General features: G+C 38.1%; 1 protein-coding gene across 1 annotated transcript in view; it reads left to right on the forward strand.

Annotated features, from left to right (window-relative positions):
• The window catches only part of klar (klarsicht), a 413,798-nt gene that overhangs the window by 373,450 nt on the left and 21,214 nt on the right, over positions 1-19,134 (forward strand). Inside the window, exons 13-19 of the mRNA XM_074103166.1 lie at positions 872-1,440; positions 2,273-2,416; positions 2,741-2,971; positions 3,664-3,884; positions 5,218-5,590; positions 6,158-6,961; positions 9,662-9,758. Coding sequence (XP_073959267.1) covers positions 872-1,440; positions 2,273-2,416; positions 2,741-2,971; positions 3,664-3,884; positions 5,218-5,590; positions 6,158-6,961; positions 9,662-9,758 — 2,439 coding nt within the window. The remainder of the gene's footprint in view (positions 1-871; positions 1,441-2,272; positions 2,417-2,740; positions 2,972-3,663; positions 3,885-5,217; positions 5,591-6,157; positions 6,962-9,661; positions 9,759-19,134) is intronic.

Below are 19,134 nucleotides of genomic sequence, written 5' to 3' on the forward strand. Positions count from 1 at the left end.
TTACTTTGCTACCCGCGACCTTTTGGTAACTATGTATTCATCTTTAGAGAAACACAATCGTTTACCATGCTAGATATAGATGTTAGACTAACAAACCAAGACAAACTTTTAACCTTTTAACTTTTTCCCCCAGTACCTATTTTATTTTTTACAAACAAACTACGCTCTGCTGTAGCCGGGTTTGGCCCATATTGGGTTATTAAAAAATTAAATACCTCATCCTCACAGATTTGTCGTATTAGGTATATGGCACTTTTACATTCCATAAATGAATATTCATTCAGACTTTCCTTTCCACGTGAAAACAATCATTCATACTCGTACCATTCATAAAGTTCATACACACGAATAATCGGAATCTTAAAACAATGACAAACCGATTCTGAAAGTGGAAGTTGTTGTGTCAATCGCCCGCGCCAATCGTAAACAAATAATCAAAACAATAATACGATTGTCATATGCTTTTACCTAGCCTAACACTCTTTCGTTTGGCTTCATTTAGAAGTGAATGCTTGCCAAGATTAGCCTCGCCTAGATCTTGGTGTTTTAGTTCATCATCATCATCATATCAGCCATAGGCCTCCCCCATAGACCTCCAGTTGCTTCGGTTGGCAGCGGCTTACACCCACCGTGAACTCGCGGCTTTAACCAGGTCATCCGTCCATCTCGTTGGTGCTCCCTTGTTACCCGTGGCACCTCTCGTAGTCCCTTGAAGGGACCACGGGGAATAAAAATCCCCGTGGTCCCTTTGAGCAATATTTTAGTTCCTTTTCGCATAAATTACACATATAAAAATAGCTAATTACTTAACCCATATTATATTGTGTTTTTCAATGTTTTTATTATTAAGTACTATTTTTGTCCACTCCAGGCCCTGAACTCGAGTCGATCGCGGAGCGACCAAAGACGCCACCAACGGTCGTCAAGAGGAAAAAGCCTGTCGACCCCTCCAAATTCAATCAAACGTACCGGGAATCGTCGCGCTGCGGCATTTTCTACTACAAACACTCCGACTCTGATCGCCAAATGATAGAGACAGACGAGAAATCACAAGAGGAATCCTCAGAAGAAGAATGGACTTACAGCAACCAGAAAATCGGGAACGAAGATTCAACAGATATAATGACGTCGTCAGTCGAAATCCAATGTGAATTGCCTTTAGATGAAAAGAAGGAAACAACTCCTAAAACAAATCTGCCCACACCGGATCTTTTAAGGGTAGAAAATAACACAAGGTGCAAGGATATAGAAAGACTTGTGATACAAGCCGAGGAGTTCGTACAGAAGCAAGCACAACAACAAATGGCTAAGAAGAAAGGTGCTAGGAATTTCAAACCGTTAGCTTTCGAGGAGGACGGCAAAAATGTCAGCAGGGGCAAGATGTCGAGGATAAAGGAGTGGTTGAATCAAAGCACCGAAGAGAATAACGATAGCAATCAGGTATGTGTCATCAAGAACTCTGGTCTACCCATCATTTATATCACGACAGCTTTACACAGGCAACTAAAGTCGCAAGATTTTCGCTGTCAAAACCCATTGGTACCAGACTTTGACCGTGCTGCGCAAATCATGCGGTTATAGCTACAACTGTATGTAAAACCCGCTGCAGGCTAAAGTAGGTAGATATTTCTTTGCAAAAATTTACTTTTCTATCACTTTTTTGTAGCCGCTTGTTCCATTCAATTGTCTGTGGCAGAGGACCTTCAGTAATATACGGATTATTGCTTACAGCAACCTTGTCCTAAATATGTACATTTACAATGCTTAATTATTATGCAGGAAGTTACTTACTTGGTTCGTAATTCAATACCAGTCTCATTTGTTCTTGAAACGTGAATAGTTTTGTGCTCTTAATAAATATTACAAATATTTAATTGATGAGTTCTAGCAAAACTTCTGTAATAAATAGAGTTTTCTCAAGCTCTTGATAGATAGCACTAGTTATCTTTGTATAGGTGCTTTTCTTTTCCAATTCCTCCATAGATGGCGCTAGATGTATCGAAATAGCGCATTCAAAACTACAAAGAATATCGTGTGATCTATGGTTACCATAGTAAAATAATATTAGTAGAGGAAATCTTGATAATTCCAATTTCCTAGCGTTAAATACTGTGATTACTTCATTTTTGTTTCGTTTAAAGTTTCATGTAAAGATTTAGTTTACTCTTGTGTTTATAGATGGCGTAAGCCGTCTATAAATATCATGCCTTCGCTCCGAATTGACCAAGCTTGATTTCTTGAGATTTGATACATGTTTTATTTGTTTTTTCAGGGCACAGAAAGCTGCGACGCATCTGGGGAATATACAACTGAAAGCGAAGTGGACACCTCCTTGACATCTGAAGAGAGAAACATACATTCATCTATGGACATGAGTACTTCCACCTGTACAGTCACCCCCACACATCATCCTAAGGTAAAAATAATTTATGACTTTCAATATTCGCTTTTCGTGTCATGCCCTTGTTTAAATATTTTACTACTAAATTCAAAGTTAACTAACTAAAGAATAAAACGGTATATTCTTGGCATCGAGTGATTCTACTTCTATTTCTATTCAATGTATTTTATTTTTCTTTATAATTATGTTTCATTATTTATATAATATACGTCACTTATAAACGGTGTAAATATCACGTGAAACTTCACAATAATAAAACTCAAGAGGTTGCGGTACATTTTCATAAACATAACCACATTGTAATTAACACAACGGCTAAGGTCTAACCTTTATCCTAAGGTCCAGATGCGCAAGAAGCGAGCTGGCAACAGCGCGCGTCCTTGGTCCGTGTCCTGCATATCACAGCTGAGCGGGACAGGGACATCCCTTGTCGCCACTCCGACCACGGAAGTTGCCATGTCGCATAACATGTCGATATCCGAGTCGGCACTGAACACACTCGCATCTCCGCAGAGGGTCACTCCAACGAATTCTAACTCCAAGTTGCGAGGCAGTACTACCACGGTGCAGGTATTGTTACTAATTGAGCATCCACCCGATAGATGGCGCTAGTGAGCTGATAAGCCAAACTATTTTTACCTACGACGGAACGGAGAACTGTGTATGCGTTTGAGGTTGTGTTTGTGCGTTCGTATATGTTGCTCAGATATGTTGTAAATCTATAACCATTTTTCTCGACAAACCACTCTTTTTTCACATTATTAAGCAAGTATTGTGTGAAAATAACGAATGATGAAATGTTTATTGTGTGGGAAAATTAACCCCATTTATTTTTAAGTTAAGCTTCGTATATCAGACATTAAACATGTCAATCTATAGCTTGCACATCGGTGCAAGTAACTGGCACACTTTTTATACTACCAGCGCTTTCGGAAAGACCATCACTGCCAAGAAGAATGCGCCGCAAGAAACTTGGCGGTTTTTTTTTTCGAAACAAAATATATGTATAGGTAATTAAAAAGCTAATTATTTTTTAAATTCTTTCATCTTTAAAAAGGTATGTTGAAGAAGTGTTTTTCAATAAGGAGACAGTCGACCCATTTGATTTCTGAGCCACCGTACAACGTTCTCTTAGTACGTGTCTGTCATAAATGCCCTTCAAGCAATGCGATGTCACTATGATTTTTTCTACGAAAAGGTTCCACATTGGGTCACGATTCAGTTAGTTCGATAGTACAAGTAAACTAACCCCATCTTCCCAGGGTCACGTATCCAGCACCAACACGATGACAGAAGCCTGCACGTCCTGCGTGGAAGGAGACAAGCTCAACTGGCAGCGGCGTAAGCGCTTCAAACTGCGGCGGCACGAGGCGCGGCGAGAGAGGCTGGTCAAGAGCCAGTCCTTCTGCGGCCGGATCAGTCCCGAAGAGGAGAAGCAGGAACGCAGCACAGCCAGCGATCCGGCTACCAGCAAGAAGAATAGGTGAGTTGCGGCGTTATTGGGTCAGTCAACTTTTTAGTGTACTTTGTTGCCATGGTAACGTCTCCTGAGTTACTTATTAAAAGTATGATTTTATGGGGTAAAAATCCGCTAAAAGTTAGGAGCTGTGATGCGGGATTTAGACTCGCCTCGTGCCTCACCTCGCACCTCGTCTCGTATCTCGGTCCGCGGCTCGCGTGATCGATGGTGAATGAGTTTCCCGTTTACACTCTCGTAGCGAGGTCAGTTGTTTTTGAGCTTAAAACCTACGTGGCACAACGTTCAATCTCGAATGAAGCGAGAGGGCGAATGTAAACACCAAGCTGGCGTTTGTCGCAAGTTCCTTGAGAAATCGCTCCGGACACGAGCGCTGCGAGGGGTGAGGAGAGGCGCGCGCGTCTGGTCACACTCTCACATCGTACCTCGCCTCGAGTGTGAATGCGGCATGACGGTTTTAAGGCGATTCCCTCATGGCATGGCAATATGTTCCCATAGCACAAGCTTTACTTGGGTTTGGTTGACGGGGACTAGGATACTAAGTGTCAATAGTTCCGCGGTGTTTATTGACTTGAACCACACATAGATTTAGAACGTAATAGCGTAAATATCGGCATTCTACAAAAATATTCCTTGTAAGAATCTAGTGACGATTGCGAATGAAACGAATAAGCCTAATGAGGGTTTTCACAGAGGCGAAATATCGCTAGATGGCGTTAGTATCGTGAGGTTCGTTTGACGTTGCGTGTGATTGGTTAAATAACTTCTTCTTCTTCTCTTTTAAAATATGGCTTTTCTGTCCTAATTAATAGGTCAATTTCGCCAGTGTCAAGGTAAACTCTCTTTGAGAGGGACGTTGTACAGTGATTAAATAACTAAATGAGCAAATCGCAAGCAAACGTCAAACGGACCTCACGATGCTAACGCCATCTAGCGATATTTCGCCTCTGTGAAAAACCCTCATTGTTTTACACGTGCGCAAACAGCTGTATTTTTATACTGACTAACATATCAGTTACATCAAAGGCTCAGAGCTGATCAAATCTAACGGGAAAATATTCTAATTTATGAATTTTAGTTTGAACACGTTGCGCCATCTTTTGACGAATTAATTTTAATTCGAATTAATTTATTTTTTGATTTTAATTTTATTTATTATTTACAAGGTTTTATAACTTGCCCTGTTTGATGTTTTTGGGTCAAATCTTGCAACCCACTTCTAATGGTCGGATTTACTTGAAATTTGTTATACCTATGTAAGTTGGATAGTCAACAAAAAGTAATCAGTAAAAAAGCTTGTATTATTTTTTAACAGTTTTTTTTTTCAATATCCTAACAGGTTCGACACAACATCCACCTCAGGCAACGACAGCGACGAAGAGTTAATAAAGCAACAGTTAGCAACTATAGCCAATTTGCGCAAGAGTATAGAAAAGACACACATATCGTCGCGGGAAGACAGCGCCATACCAGAACAGATAGAACAAGAAATTGTTGCGCCTAGCTTTAAAATAGGGCCTGAGGGCGGCTACGTACGGCCAAGGCTCGCAAGGAGTATGGACAGGGAGAAAACGTTCCTAGCCCTTAGTTTAGGGGATCCAAGTCGGCTCTGGGATCTAACTATGGACAAGGATTCCGATGTGGATAAGAGTGTGACGGCCGGCACGGAGGAACACAGCTCGTTCTCGGAGCAAGCTTGGGATTTCTATCAGGTATGTTTCCTTGTTGTTTCCATGATAAGGGCCTCCGCTAACCCGCACGGGTGAACGGCTTGGCTTGGTTCATGTCATCTATAAATAGGGGAGCGCCAAAGTTCGCATAATTTTCGCTAGGGATACCGTAATGTTTGTCCGAATCATCGTTTGTCATATTTTTTTTCCCGCTTAAACTGTAAATTTTTCTAAAACTGGATTGCGTGGGAACTACGGCTCAGGTCTTCTATTTCTAAGAGGCATCCTCGTGTTCCCTGCCCTGCCCTGCCTGGACGTACTCTTATATTATAGGCCGACATGACGGAAGTTCCTACTTAATTTTATGCCCACATAAATTGACCCACCCTCATGTCATGTCGTCAAAAGTCGCGTCTTGGAATTATTATTTTATGATATCGCCCTCCTTTTTAAAACTGTAAATTTCTGCTGCTATATCACAAAATGGATACAATTTTGGACCATTTACAAATGGTGCCTACCTCTTTCGGATTATTTGATTTAAAAAATCGGCCCTTTGATTAATTTTCAAGCTACGGTCATACTCAAGTCTCTAATCTTTCTCACCAGGAAAAGTACAACTCGGAGCCGTATTCGGAAGCGCCAGACTCCGACGCGGCGCGGCGTCTGCTCGAATTCGGGGACGACTACCGCGCATTCCTAGACTCCCAGTCCGACTGCTGCTCGAGCCTGTCCGCGCAGCCCGAGCACGACAGCCCCTCCGGCCGCCGCCGCCGCCCCAACGACCTCCCCCGCGAGCGCTCCTTACCCCGCCATAAGCGCCCCACTCGCTCCCCCGTCGAAACCCCCGGCCGAAAACCCAAGAAATCAATGTCCAGTGCCGAACGCAAGAAGTCACTCCTCGACAGCTTAGAAAGATCCAGAAACAACACGAGCATCGAGAGTAACGAGGGCATCCGTCGCCGCAAACCATCCGAAAGCGATCGGAAAAGCAACAAACGTTCTCCCGACTTTGACTTGCTCAACGTACAAGCTCTAAGCCGACGCCGACACAGCTCCAACATGACCAGCGATGAAGTCAACAGCTCTTTAGAATACACCGAAGTCAACAACCGGCCGGATATACTAGATTCTCTAGGCCGTCGAAGGAGAAATTTCGAGAAGAACGCCGAGTCAGAGCTACAAAAGATCGCTTTGTCGGAGCTGCGTCGTCGCTCGACAGAGAACGTCGATTCGGAAGACGATTCCTCGAGCCCAAAGAAGCACAGTAGGAGGAACTGGAGCGGGGATTCCGACTCGGAGGCTGAAGAAGTGCGTTCGATGGTGCGGCGGTCGAGCGCTCAGCTGGAGGCGGCCGAGGCGGCGTTAGGCCGGCACGAGGCTTCGCCCGACCTTCACCGCGCCTTTGACTACGTAAGGACCCAATTCGATTCAGATCTAGATAGCTTTGAAGGCGATGACGAGCTCGCGACGTGCGTGGCGCGCCGCCCGGCCCTGCGCGCGCGCCTTTGCCTCGCCGTCGCCGCCTTCTCCGTCCTAATAATAGTTTACATACACCTCCAATGACATTTAGCTTGGGCATGTGTGATATTTATCCTTATTTATGTAAGTACACGTATGAAGTTTGCAGCGATTGTCAGGTATAGGACGTGCTATGTGACCAGCAACTTTGTGGTGTTTCAGTCGAAGGTAGAGAAGTAGAATCACATTTGATTTTTAGTTATTTATTCTATGTGGTGGATATTTGTACAAATTGCAAGCATTTAAAAGAGTTTTGGATTGAATGATCTGACAATCGTTGCAGAAATTCGACACTAACCTATTAATAATCAACCTATCATTCCACATTAACGACAGTATCATTTTGGTTAAAATTGTCTATTTAAGCGTATATATTTCATTAATATAATCTTAAAACCCTATTTAACATTATGTTTATTTAGCATTATGTTGCAAAGTGACACTGTCTAAATCATACCTACGTTCTGTTTTGGTTTTCTATCCCTTTTTCTGTTAAATTCCCTACTAACAGTTTGTTTGCTGTGTGATTGTGATTTGTGCATTTTTACTAACTGCCTTTTTTTCTTTTTAAATCATTCTCATCCTTCGGTGGTGATATCTTGGTGCTAGGTCAAGCCTTTTCAACTGTAGATGTACTTACATTAAACTATTTAGTAATCTTTAACTTATTGCGCAATGGTACAGAAAGCTTCTTCAAGAATCATTCAGGGTTACCAGTTGCAATAAAACGATGGAAAATATTGAAATGTCAAATTGACAGCTGTCAAATTTGATGTTTTCGAATCAGTTCGGAAATGAGAGGGAATTTGTGCTTGAATATCGCCGGGGGTGTATTCTGCGGCGATGAGCGATTAATTTATTTTAATTTATGGTTTACCTCATTAAGAAAGCGTATTCTTGTCATTGAGTGATTAATTTTACTCTTAAGTTAGTATAACTAACAGCCCTTATTGGTTGTAATCTGTTGTATAATGGTTTAATTCCTTGGCATAATGTAGGTGATTATTTTGTTAACACGGTATTTGACTGAACTCCGCAATATATCTCAGTATATTTGTGTATACCTAGGCATTATTCACGAGTTGAGCAGGGCTAGGTTGTTAATTGATCTTAATTGTTTAATTTTACAAAATGTTAAAAAACATCACAGTGATTACTTTTGTGTAAAATTTTAGAGGAATAAACGTTCAGTTTGAAAATCAAATGGAGTTTCAGTCAATTAACACCCTTCTCTATCAACATTCAGAATACTTTTTCAAAAGGCGATAAGGTTATTCATGACAGTTTCTAAAGTTCTAAATTGTTTGGGCTTTCCTAAATGCTTTCCTAATTTTTTTGTTTGGCATTTCCTTTTTGATTAATGTATCTTGCATTTTGTATGATGTACAGTCGCCGTCCGATGGATCAGAGCAGCCAAAGAGTTCAAAAATATCTGAACTCATACACCATAAACACTTGACATTTAGACCTGTGTTAAAATATTTTTGAAACTTTTGACTGCTCCTATATGTTTTGGCAACTGTACCAGTTGATTACACTAATATTAAGTAAGTAGTCGGTACTTATCGTATAAGGTTACAAATAAATCGAAAAACTTAATTGGCATGATGACTGCAAGGAAACAAAAAAGCATGTGATTTTTATTGATTTCAAAATTTAATTTAATCAAAGTGATTGCTGCTTTTGCTAAAGAAGATAAGGAATTTGAAAAAGTGAGTTAATTACAAAATACTTTTAATTGATTCGCTGATGTTGTAACTCATGTTTTGCTCTGAATGTTACTGCACAGCTGATAGGCATACACACGTTAATTAAAAATTGAATATGCTCTGTACACCCAATATAAACCTCTGTAATATTTATTTGAATAGATATAGAAACATTTATTTTTTATATATATATATATTAGATTTTTGATTATACTTCCTTGTTTTGTTTTGTGTAAGTTTTGGATTTACAGAGCAGCAAGAGTCGCATCGAAAGATTGAACTTCATTTCATTTGACATTTTATTTTTTTACCCGACTTAACCTGTGCTGACACCAGAGATGTGCAAGGATGTGTTGCGTGGAATTTATTGAACTAATAGAAATGCTTCATTTACCTATCCTCGTTCAGCACATAGCTCAGTGCATAGCGCAGCGCGTGGTGCATAGTGGAATGGAAACAGCTCGGCGGAGCGAGGGTAGGTAAATGAAGCGTTTCTATTGGTGCATGGCAAACACGTTCCTCGCTATGCATCCTCGCACATCTCTGATGGAAACGCAGCCTTACCTATACATACATAGATGGTATTGGTGTTAAAATTTTCAATTCTAACCCGGTCAACATAAGCCGAGATGACAAAATAAAAATCTATTGTTACATTACACTGTGTTTATCACACAGTGCTCTGTAATATGCCGACTGACTTTAATGTATGATTTACCTATGTAATTTTTTTCGCGTTCTCAACTCTAACTTAAGTCAAACAGATAGGCAGATTTATGTGATATGTTTTTCTGCATGGATCAAAAATGTATAGTTATTTTTTGCTGTTTTCCGATGCCACTTTTAAATCGGACTTTGGCAAATCAAGTTTTTCCGTGCACAGACGGAGCTGGAAACGCGCTGTACTGAAAACATCAACCACTTGGACACAGCACTGGCAAGCGGCGTGCTGTCGCCTGTGTTGCAGAGGGATATAAAAGGTTAGTATTAGTATTGCATACTTTTTAGTACCTACCTAAGCGAAAAAATAATACACACCCGTACAGCCAGCAGCCATTATACTGTGGTGAAATAAAATAAAAAAATGTTAGCTATAAAGGTAAGGTTGCACCACGCAATATTGAATTCTTCATATTGATATAACATAAACATGGTACTTTAGTCAGAGTCATGCGAGAGTAAATTTGAAACTGAAAAGAATGGCAAATTGAAAAAAAAAGAATTTGCAACAATTAACTACTACTATAACTACACAAAAAAATGTCTTTCATTCCAACTTTGTTTGACATTCACATTAATAACCCGGTGATTGAATTCCTATAAACACATCATGATAATTTAATATTTGTAATTATTGGCTGCTCAGAAAAAGAACGAACAAAGCGCTATACAAATGTAGGTACTTATACTAAGTACCTACAGTAAGTATGTCATGTACTGAACTATCTGCTATGCGTGAGATATGCTTGTAGGACTTAATAAATATTCATGAAGTGCAAAACAGAGCTTATTAAGCCTTATTATTAAATGCCAGTGCATATGTAACCATATAAGAGCATCGGAGTTATAGGTAGAGTCATTCACGATGACGCGTGCCGTGGTTCTTATTACAATGTCATTAATGGCTAATTTTGTCAAAATCACGCGTCTTCGTGGATGGCACTAGGTATACTCGTTTAAAAGGGACCGGTCGCTCCAATTTCAGATTGAAACACTGAACCGTATTTTATTTCTCGCAAAAATGCGATCGGTAGGTGGCCAGTGGTTGGTTTCTTTACTCAGGTTTCGACCGGTTTCTGAACGAACCTTCTGCACAATCTCGGTCGCGATCAAGGCTTTTCCGTTTTTGGCGCTCGTTTGCCTCGTGTTCCAAATTTGATTTGTGTCTGTGTTGCCAGCGTAAAAAATACTATCAAAAGTACTGGATGGTTTTACGCATGCATTATATTGTGAATTATGCAAACAATAAAATTTAATAATGACTAAAAATAGGTCAGACAAGTAATTTAGTCTTTAAATCCGGATGTTACAGATAGAGGTACAACTTGATTTTTGTAATGAATGGCTTTAGCTAGCCTTATAATTGGTTATTTCGTTGTAACAAGGACACGCGAGTATGACGATCCCCATAGTTTACGTAAATGTATAGAGATTTTAGCAAACAACAGTTTGTGTTTAAAATTAGTAAAGCTCTTTTTGCGTTGTACCAGGCGGTGTCCTTGGTAAGAAGAACCAAGTCCGAAAAGGCAAAGAAATATTACGGAATCATTTTTAATGAAGTGCTCGATAAAGAAAGAAAGTTTAAAGCTTCGTGGGTAGTAGTATTTAAATACCGCATAATCCCCTTATCGCTTTATGTTAAGACCTTGTGCAACATTAATACAAAACCGTGTTCCCCTTCACTAATAAAAGAGTAATGGGATCGTAAATGATCACCTCGAAACGTTTTCTCTGGTTAAATGAGTGGATAAAACCAATTTAATGTAGGTATGGAATATAATAAGTAAAGTCCGAAGTGTTCCTTGTTTCGCCCGCACCGCCCGTACTTACGTAGTTACGTTATATTTGATCTAATAAGCAATAAGCAAGTGAGCAGCTAGGTTAGATAGGTACTTACCCAATACGTACTTACCTAATACCTACCTAGTCAAACCAAATCAATTCAAAATAATCGTTTAATTTATAAATAGGTCAGAAAGGGTTCTGCTGTACCTTACACACCAATATTTAATCTGCCCAGCGCTTTCAGAAAGACCATCACTGTCAAGAAGAATGCGCGTTAAAAAACATGGCATACGGGCATTATTTTTGTCGTCGTGTATTAGCAGGGTGATCATGGGGAGTTCCTCTCTTGTAGACCACTCGCGAAATTGTAAGATTTCAAACTGATATATCGGAGAAAGTTCAAAATACACTTCATACTATTTGTGTTATAAATCATCAAGAAACATTACTCGGTCTACATATTTCTGAATTAGAAAAGAAAACCCAGATAATAAATCAGGATATTGGTGTTAAGAAGCAGATTTTTTTTTAGGCGTTCAATACGAGACTTTCTCAAGAAACAATTAATGTCTACTTCTGCATTTGGAAAGCAAACCACAGATTTAATTGGATACCGATATTGAACCTACTCACTGTGTGTTAAATGTCATCGAAATTCGTTCACCAGGTTTTACGTGAAAGCGCAAACATCCATGCATTCTCGCAAACTTTCACGTTTATAATATAAATTTGATTAAAAACTCTAAAGTGGCCATAAACGTTGTCAACCCCCGCCCCTCCCCGGAAACGGCGTCGCGCGAGCGACCACACGGCACGTCTATTTCTGCCAACGAAAGCGGAACGGTCCCGCTACACCCGAACGCGAGGACACTCTTGCGTTTTTATTTTTATTTTTTTGGCGGTAATTATGTTACTGGCCATATTTTCCTCATCCGGTGGAATAGGATATACTCTGTTTCAACGGCAGGCGAAAAAACGAAAATTGAAGAAGTATATTTTGTCCGATGCACTTGTTTATCATTTGCTCTTAGTAGAAACTTTCAAAGTATGCGGGCTGTTAGTGGTCACTCAAGACGATAAAACTTATTGTATCATGTTTTAGAATGAAGTTCAGAGATACATCCGAAAGGTTGTCCATAAGTAAGTTTTTTTCGCCAGCGCCGTTGGAACAGAGTATAGCTCAATTCACTATTTTTACTTTTCAAAACACCTAAAATGTTATATTCTCGCAATTAAGTACTTAATTGAAAATGGATCTGGTTGTTAAGGCTGAAATTAAGTGTTCTTTTTCATTAGAATCGCGTCTTAGAAACTGCCTTCTTAAATTTATGGATGACGGCAAGCTGACTCTTGTATTTATTTCGCGGGCAAAATGCGGAAATTGCAGGATTTGTGCATTTAAAGCAGCTTTATACAATTTCATACATTTTGTTTCTCCGTAGCACAATCCGTAGAATGACACGATCGTCCTTCCCCTTTTATGGGCACTTTGTGACGTCTAAACATAAGAACTCAATACCATGTTTAACCATATGCTTATGGACCTATTCAGCTTCTTAAATTTGTTAGCTATCTTTTCCTGGTTTCAAACATGGATGAGTTTTTTATGAGACCCCAAAATAGTACAAGCCGCACATTAAGGGCTGAGACACTCTGAGAGCCATTAATTTTATCCGTCCATATCACATGTAGGCATCTTGCTTCTTAAAGCTAGTTAAGTTCCTTAAATAGTTCTTAAAATAAAAATACCGACGTACCTATGCAGTGGCTTGTTATTCTCTTGCCCATTGTCTATGGTATCTTATACTTATTGAATATACAATTCTGCCCCTATTAGGCGTTTAAATTATAGATCTTCTTGGAAAAGTTACGCATTTACTGTAAAAACGAATTTGTCCTCGAATATTACCAAACATGAAACAAACTTTCGCTCGCCGGTCAATGAAAAGTGGCTCTATCTGAGACTTCACAAAAACTTTTCACATCATTTTATGACCATGAGAATTAAAATTGCAATCACCGTGCAAACAAAAGACAAACGTCTGACGTCAATGACTAATAATCGCTTCAGTAAAACACCCACTTACAAGCCACAAAGTGAAATCCTAATTTTATGTGCATACTTAACACTAATAGCTGCACAAGACTCCATCCTGCAATCACAAGTGTAACCTAAAAAAAGTATTTGCTAGGCTCAAACCAACAATAATGCAGACAGAATAAACTTTGCGGTCATTAAATGCATTTTTAGAACGCGTAGACGGAAATTTACTTTACTTGTTTGGTGTTCTTTTGTTTCTGCGTTAAATTCAAACAGACCATCTTTTATTGAATCTATGGCTGGGTGTTTTACGATGCAAGTTTTCCACTCCGAGCAATCTAGATTTATAGCTGCTTAGCGTCAAAAAAACTTCTGTAAGTAAACATGTCCACTGTCAATACCGTTTTTATTAACTTGGCATAGGATCACGTTTACCTATGACATCATTCAGACACGTTAAAAAGTATTACAAATATTCATGCACAGATGATACTTGTCTTGTGCAGTATATAATGTTTTCGTCCTCAGTGTCAAATTGATCTTTGTTCGATTAACTTGATCTTGATATAAAGTAGATATTCAAAATTCAAAATGCCTTCTCAAGTTTTGGTTATTGTTCAAGAAGTAAGAACACCCCGTGTTCGAAAATGTAAGTACTTTACTACCTAACTAATTTAATTCATAAATCAAACATTCTTGCGATAAATATCAGCTTCTCATTTCCTAATCACTCGGATAAGCAACTTCCAACATTTTCCAATCAATTCAAGAATTTCCGGATTCCTAAGGCTTATGCAACGCTTCAGAACGACTTTTTTTGTTTGTCAATGCATAGGCAAAGTTTGCTCATTAAAATACTCAATGTAAATACCTACTTACGCAACATAGCGGCCGTTTGTGCAACGGATTCCTTGGCATTGCCGCCGAAACAATTGCTATAGTAAATAGATCTGATATTTGCAGTTGGCGAACGACACAAGGCCAGTGAAATATCTAAATATACACCTATTTTAACTTTGCGAAAAAATGTTATCGACTTATCGTTATCACTCAATTATTCAAGACTAACGACTTTCCATTATCAAAGAAAATATAGCTTGTTTAAAAACGAACAAACCATAGATTACACTTATTACTTTTTTAAAGTCAGGCAATAGAAAAGTTAATCATTCTGCCTTTTGAAAACATTTGGCTAAAAACTAAATTATGAATAGGTATGTTCAACTCAGGATAATTGTACGGAATGCAGGCCATCTTCGCATCCTTAAGACGTTTCAAAAGGCAATGTAATTGCTATGGCAGACACGTTTGAAACACCGCTAAGCTATCATCATATACTCAGCTATAGGCACTCACACATTGTCTATGTTTTGCATTTCAACTGCATTTGTTTTGAATAGTGTTGGGAAACATTGAGGTGCTACCGCTGCTACGTTTTCTATTCGAATTAAGTTTCTCTTATTGAATTTTATTCCGCTTATGAAATCACCAAGTCTTTGTTTTCCATTGATTTATTCTTGACAACCAATGACCTTGTTTCCGTAAGTCAATGAAGACATTAGATTATTCCTGCAGATTTGTTTTACGTCACACCTCGAACAAAGACGATTCTCGACCTTTCACCTCTATTGTTTCCTCACCGAGAAACCCAATATGATCGTTATTATTCAACTTATGAATTAAATAGACTTCTTTGAAGGTGTCTTCTGCGCATCAAAAGGCGATTTTATACTTCATTAGATTGAATGTTGTTGAAGTTTTGCGCTCGTCAGCGCTTTAATAGCTTTATTGCTGCCAATCTATTGAAATTGCTGGGAAATGTGTCGCTTGAAGCGCTGCGAGTGGGCCGAACAGTAGATCAACCTCATGCCCCGCGGACGGTCGTGTCGGTCGCATCGACTACAAGACGCGAGTGTTGTTTATATTCCGAGCATACGTTTCAACTGCGCGTTCGTATCGACTTCTTATTTCAAACCTCAAACGTCAAATTGTGGCAAAGATCTGCGGTTTTGTTTTCTTTTTTATTGAAATGAAAATGGTGTTTTTTCCGTCAATATTTATAAGAGAAACTGGATGCGCACGAGTGGTTAACACTTTCGCTTGACATTGTGTTGCGTTTTTATAAATTTATAATCGTCTACCTACCTTAATTTGGAAAAGCGAAGTGGTAAAGAATTGCGAAAATAAAGCAAAAAAAAAAAACAATAGACAATTAACTGTCAGTTTTGTTGCTGTCAAATTTTTCTAAACGTCTACCCTCACAAGTTATTGTGAAAAAATATCGTCTTATTGTGAATAGGTACAACATAACACAAAACAGTTTTACTGATCTACAATCTGAGTATATTTAATAACCTTGAATTAAATACTGCTTGTACTGAAACTTCACAGCTGCGAACATAAATTGTTGCATTGGAAATGTAATTTCGTTTGCTCGTTAACATTCTGTTATCGCTGCAGCGATCGCTTTAAACAAACTGATGTCTCTTTTGTTTATGCGGTATTTACATCGAGATACCACAGGTACTGTTTATACTGATTCTGATCCTTCGTTAACATTCATATCATCTTTGCATAAGCTGGAAGGAATCTTATTAAATTCACTCAGTACGTAATAGTAGTTAAGTTAGATAATTACCGGTACCGAATGAATTACCGGTACTTAAAGAGCGTTCTCATAAATTCTGTCGCACCCCAGAGACCTTTTTTGTCAACAAAATAAGTTTTTTTTTGCTGACTACACTTTTTGTTAGATGTAGATATTTACTTACATTTTCATCCATACTGTAATGTTCGTGCCAAATTTTGAATCAATCCGATCACTAAAAACTGGTGAAATACTTATCTATGCAGATCTTGCAAAATTTTACGACAAGTCACAAATTCGAACATTGCAAGTTAAATAAATATTACATACGAAACTTGTACTTACTTGTAATAAGAGCATTACAGATTGATAGATTCGTGATAAGAGTATTTTTAGTGTTATCTTTACTTATAACCAACCAAACCAATAATTTGTTCAAAACGTAAACAATGTAACCTAACTCAAATTAATCAATAACTCAACTCGAGTAGAAAATGACTTATCCAATCCGTAACAAATTGACGGATATAAACATTGCAGATAATTTGTCCGTCGTTGCATTATCCAAAGATGAGGTAATTTAATGATTACATCCAATATCTAGCTAATCATTACGCCATGAATCATTACAACAACCAGACTTAACTAAAATTAATATCACGATACCTTAAAACTAGTTAGTTCACGTTTCTGTAACGTATTCGAGTTACGTAACAATTTACCATGTATGTGGGTACCAAATTGACGCATATCAAATTTACATTAGCGGGCATATAAAGAAATTCATCGCTATCTCTGACTTGCGCTTAATGCATAATGCTTCGACCGTAACTAACGATAATTCTTCTAGATATCTTAGAGAAAGTTGCATTTGCGGTTGTAGCATTATGTTTATTTTTACGGTTATTAAGCGCTAAATCTTCTTTGGAAACAGCATGGGTTGTATGAAAAATACTATATTCATTTGAGGACACGATCACGATGATAGTGTTTAAAAAGAAATCACTCGAATGCAGTGAAATGCACCAAATTTAGTGCACTTAATTAGTTGGTTTTTCCATAATGTCACATTTAAATCTCTTGTCAGTATTCATTATCGATTATCGCTTAATCCATTATACCTATCATAATGTCTCTGAAGTCAAATAAGTATTCTTAACAAAATTAAATTAATTAAACTCCGCGTCTTCAGACATCATTAAAATAATGTGAACCAAAATGGTCTTTTCATGAGTAATAAAGTTACAATAAAGCATTCAAAAGTAGCTTCAGTTCGTTTTCCGAGTTCATTGTTCGCGAAACTTAAACGCATGAGATCAGAGGCACGCCTTTGAATATCATAAATCTGTTTGTACACCTTCAAGTTTTATCGTGCATTCAGTCACATCATATTGTTAGTACCCTTTTGATGTTATTAATAAATACAAGGCAAATGTCAATTCTTTCAATTGATCACTGCACCATTAAAACTATAACATTAGTCTCTTCTGGCTGCTACATGTTCCACTGCTTAGATTTGACTTTCCGTCTTTAAACAAATTTACCTCGAAATGATTATTGTAACTAATGTGTTAATGTTAGATTGCAATTAAATATTAGCACTCTTTTTATAAAATGTTTGCTATACTTATACGTTAAGATATATTCATGCCTTGCCGGTTCTCAATCGTTTCGTTGAAATAATTCAAGTTTGAAGCCCGCTGTAGAACGTATCTCTAAATATTATTATTGTTTTCGTTTTACGTACTGCTACTTATGGAATTACATCTTGAAATTGGCTCCAGCACCATTAAAAACTGTATAAGTTATCGCTGTGATGTGACATGAGCATGTCCAACAGGAATCATTTCTAATGCTTATCGAAAGTAGTTAGTCCGCCTAGCCCTTCTGTGAGTTTCACTACACATGCTACCTATGAGTAATTACCCATACATAGCTGCAGGTTGGTTAGATCCAAGGCAAGGGTATCAATCATTTGAAAGTAGGAAAGGGAAGGATACATTCTACCGTGCAGATAAAATCTTGATTGGGATTTCCTGGATATACATCAAGACATTCTAAGGGTGGAATTAGAATATGTCTCATGCCAGACTATGAATCACCACGATTGTAATAAAAAGATGTTAAAAGATGTTTTGTCAGAAATGACGAATGTAAATTTAAGTTAAGAAATCACGTCCACTGTCGATGTTCTGAATTAACTTTTTGTCGGATGATCAAATTCATTGTTGGCGTCAACAATTGTCGTTGGGGTGAAAGACCTGCTGACTAATACCTATTGGTGCAAAAATGTAGACTACTCAGTATTTAGTGGTCATCAGCCTTTTACCTTTAACTCTTGAGTGCAACGGTGCTTTTTGTTCTAACAAAAGGTTTGTACACTTTGTTTAATTTTGATCCGCCTGACATAGATCATGTTTTTTTCTCTCATAGTACTAATGGTCTCTGACAATAATTACTAGTAATTATTCATCGCTTCATTTATCCTATTGTCCCCTTGGCCATTGTATGCCTTTTTTCAAGTTGTTTATGAGCCATAATTAATAAGGCTTGTGAGCCGCTAACGGTTTATCAGACCGGCTAATCTAGTTCATCTGTACCGCTAGTTACACCTAGACTTGCAACCCTTTTTTCTGTAGATTTCTTTTAATTTGCTATAATAGCTGTTATTAAAATATAAAAATCTTTTGTGATGTATGGTTTTCTATCGAGGTTCTGTTTATGTCTGTTCTTTGATGACATTTTTCAATCATATTATTTGTAACAAACAATGAAAGTTTCAACATTCTTTTAGGTTCGAATCGAAGTATGTTTTCTTCAAATGTGATTTGAATTAGATGAAGGTTAATAAGGTTTCTACTTTCTAAAAAAGTGTGGCATGCAAAAAGATAATTGATAAAGTGCTTCGAATGCCGACACAGTTACGTTACGGCCCTTGTTCAAAACGTAATGGTGGAATAGATGAACTAAAAACGTTTTATTTTGATTGTGGTTTTTTATATTAAAAATACGATACGCGAAAACAACCGATAGCAACATAACATTTCTGAACGTGTTTTTTAGTATTATTGTTTCGAGGAACCTGCCTAGAAAGTTTCATATGCCGAAAGTCGTTGATATGAAGTCACGTTCAAGAAATTTTACTAATCCCCATATGGTTCTGTGGCCACAATATTTAGACCTATCGTGTCCAAGAACTATTTGGCTACAAACAATTGGGATG

Source organism: Choristoneura fumiferana, chromosome 20, assembly GCF_025370935.1.
Source record: "Choristoneura fumiferana chromosome 20, NRCan_CFum_1, whole genome shotgun sequence".
In the NCBI taxonomy this organism is placed as follows: Eukaryota; Metazoa; Arthropoda; class Insecta; order Lepidoptera; family Tortricidae; genus Choristoneura; species Choristoneura fumiferana.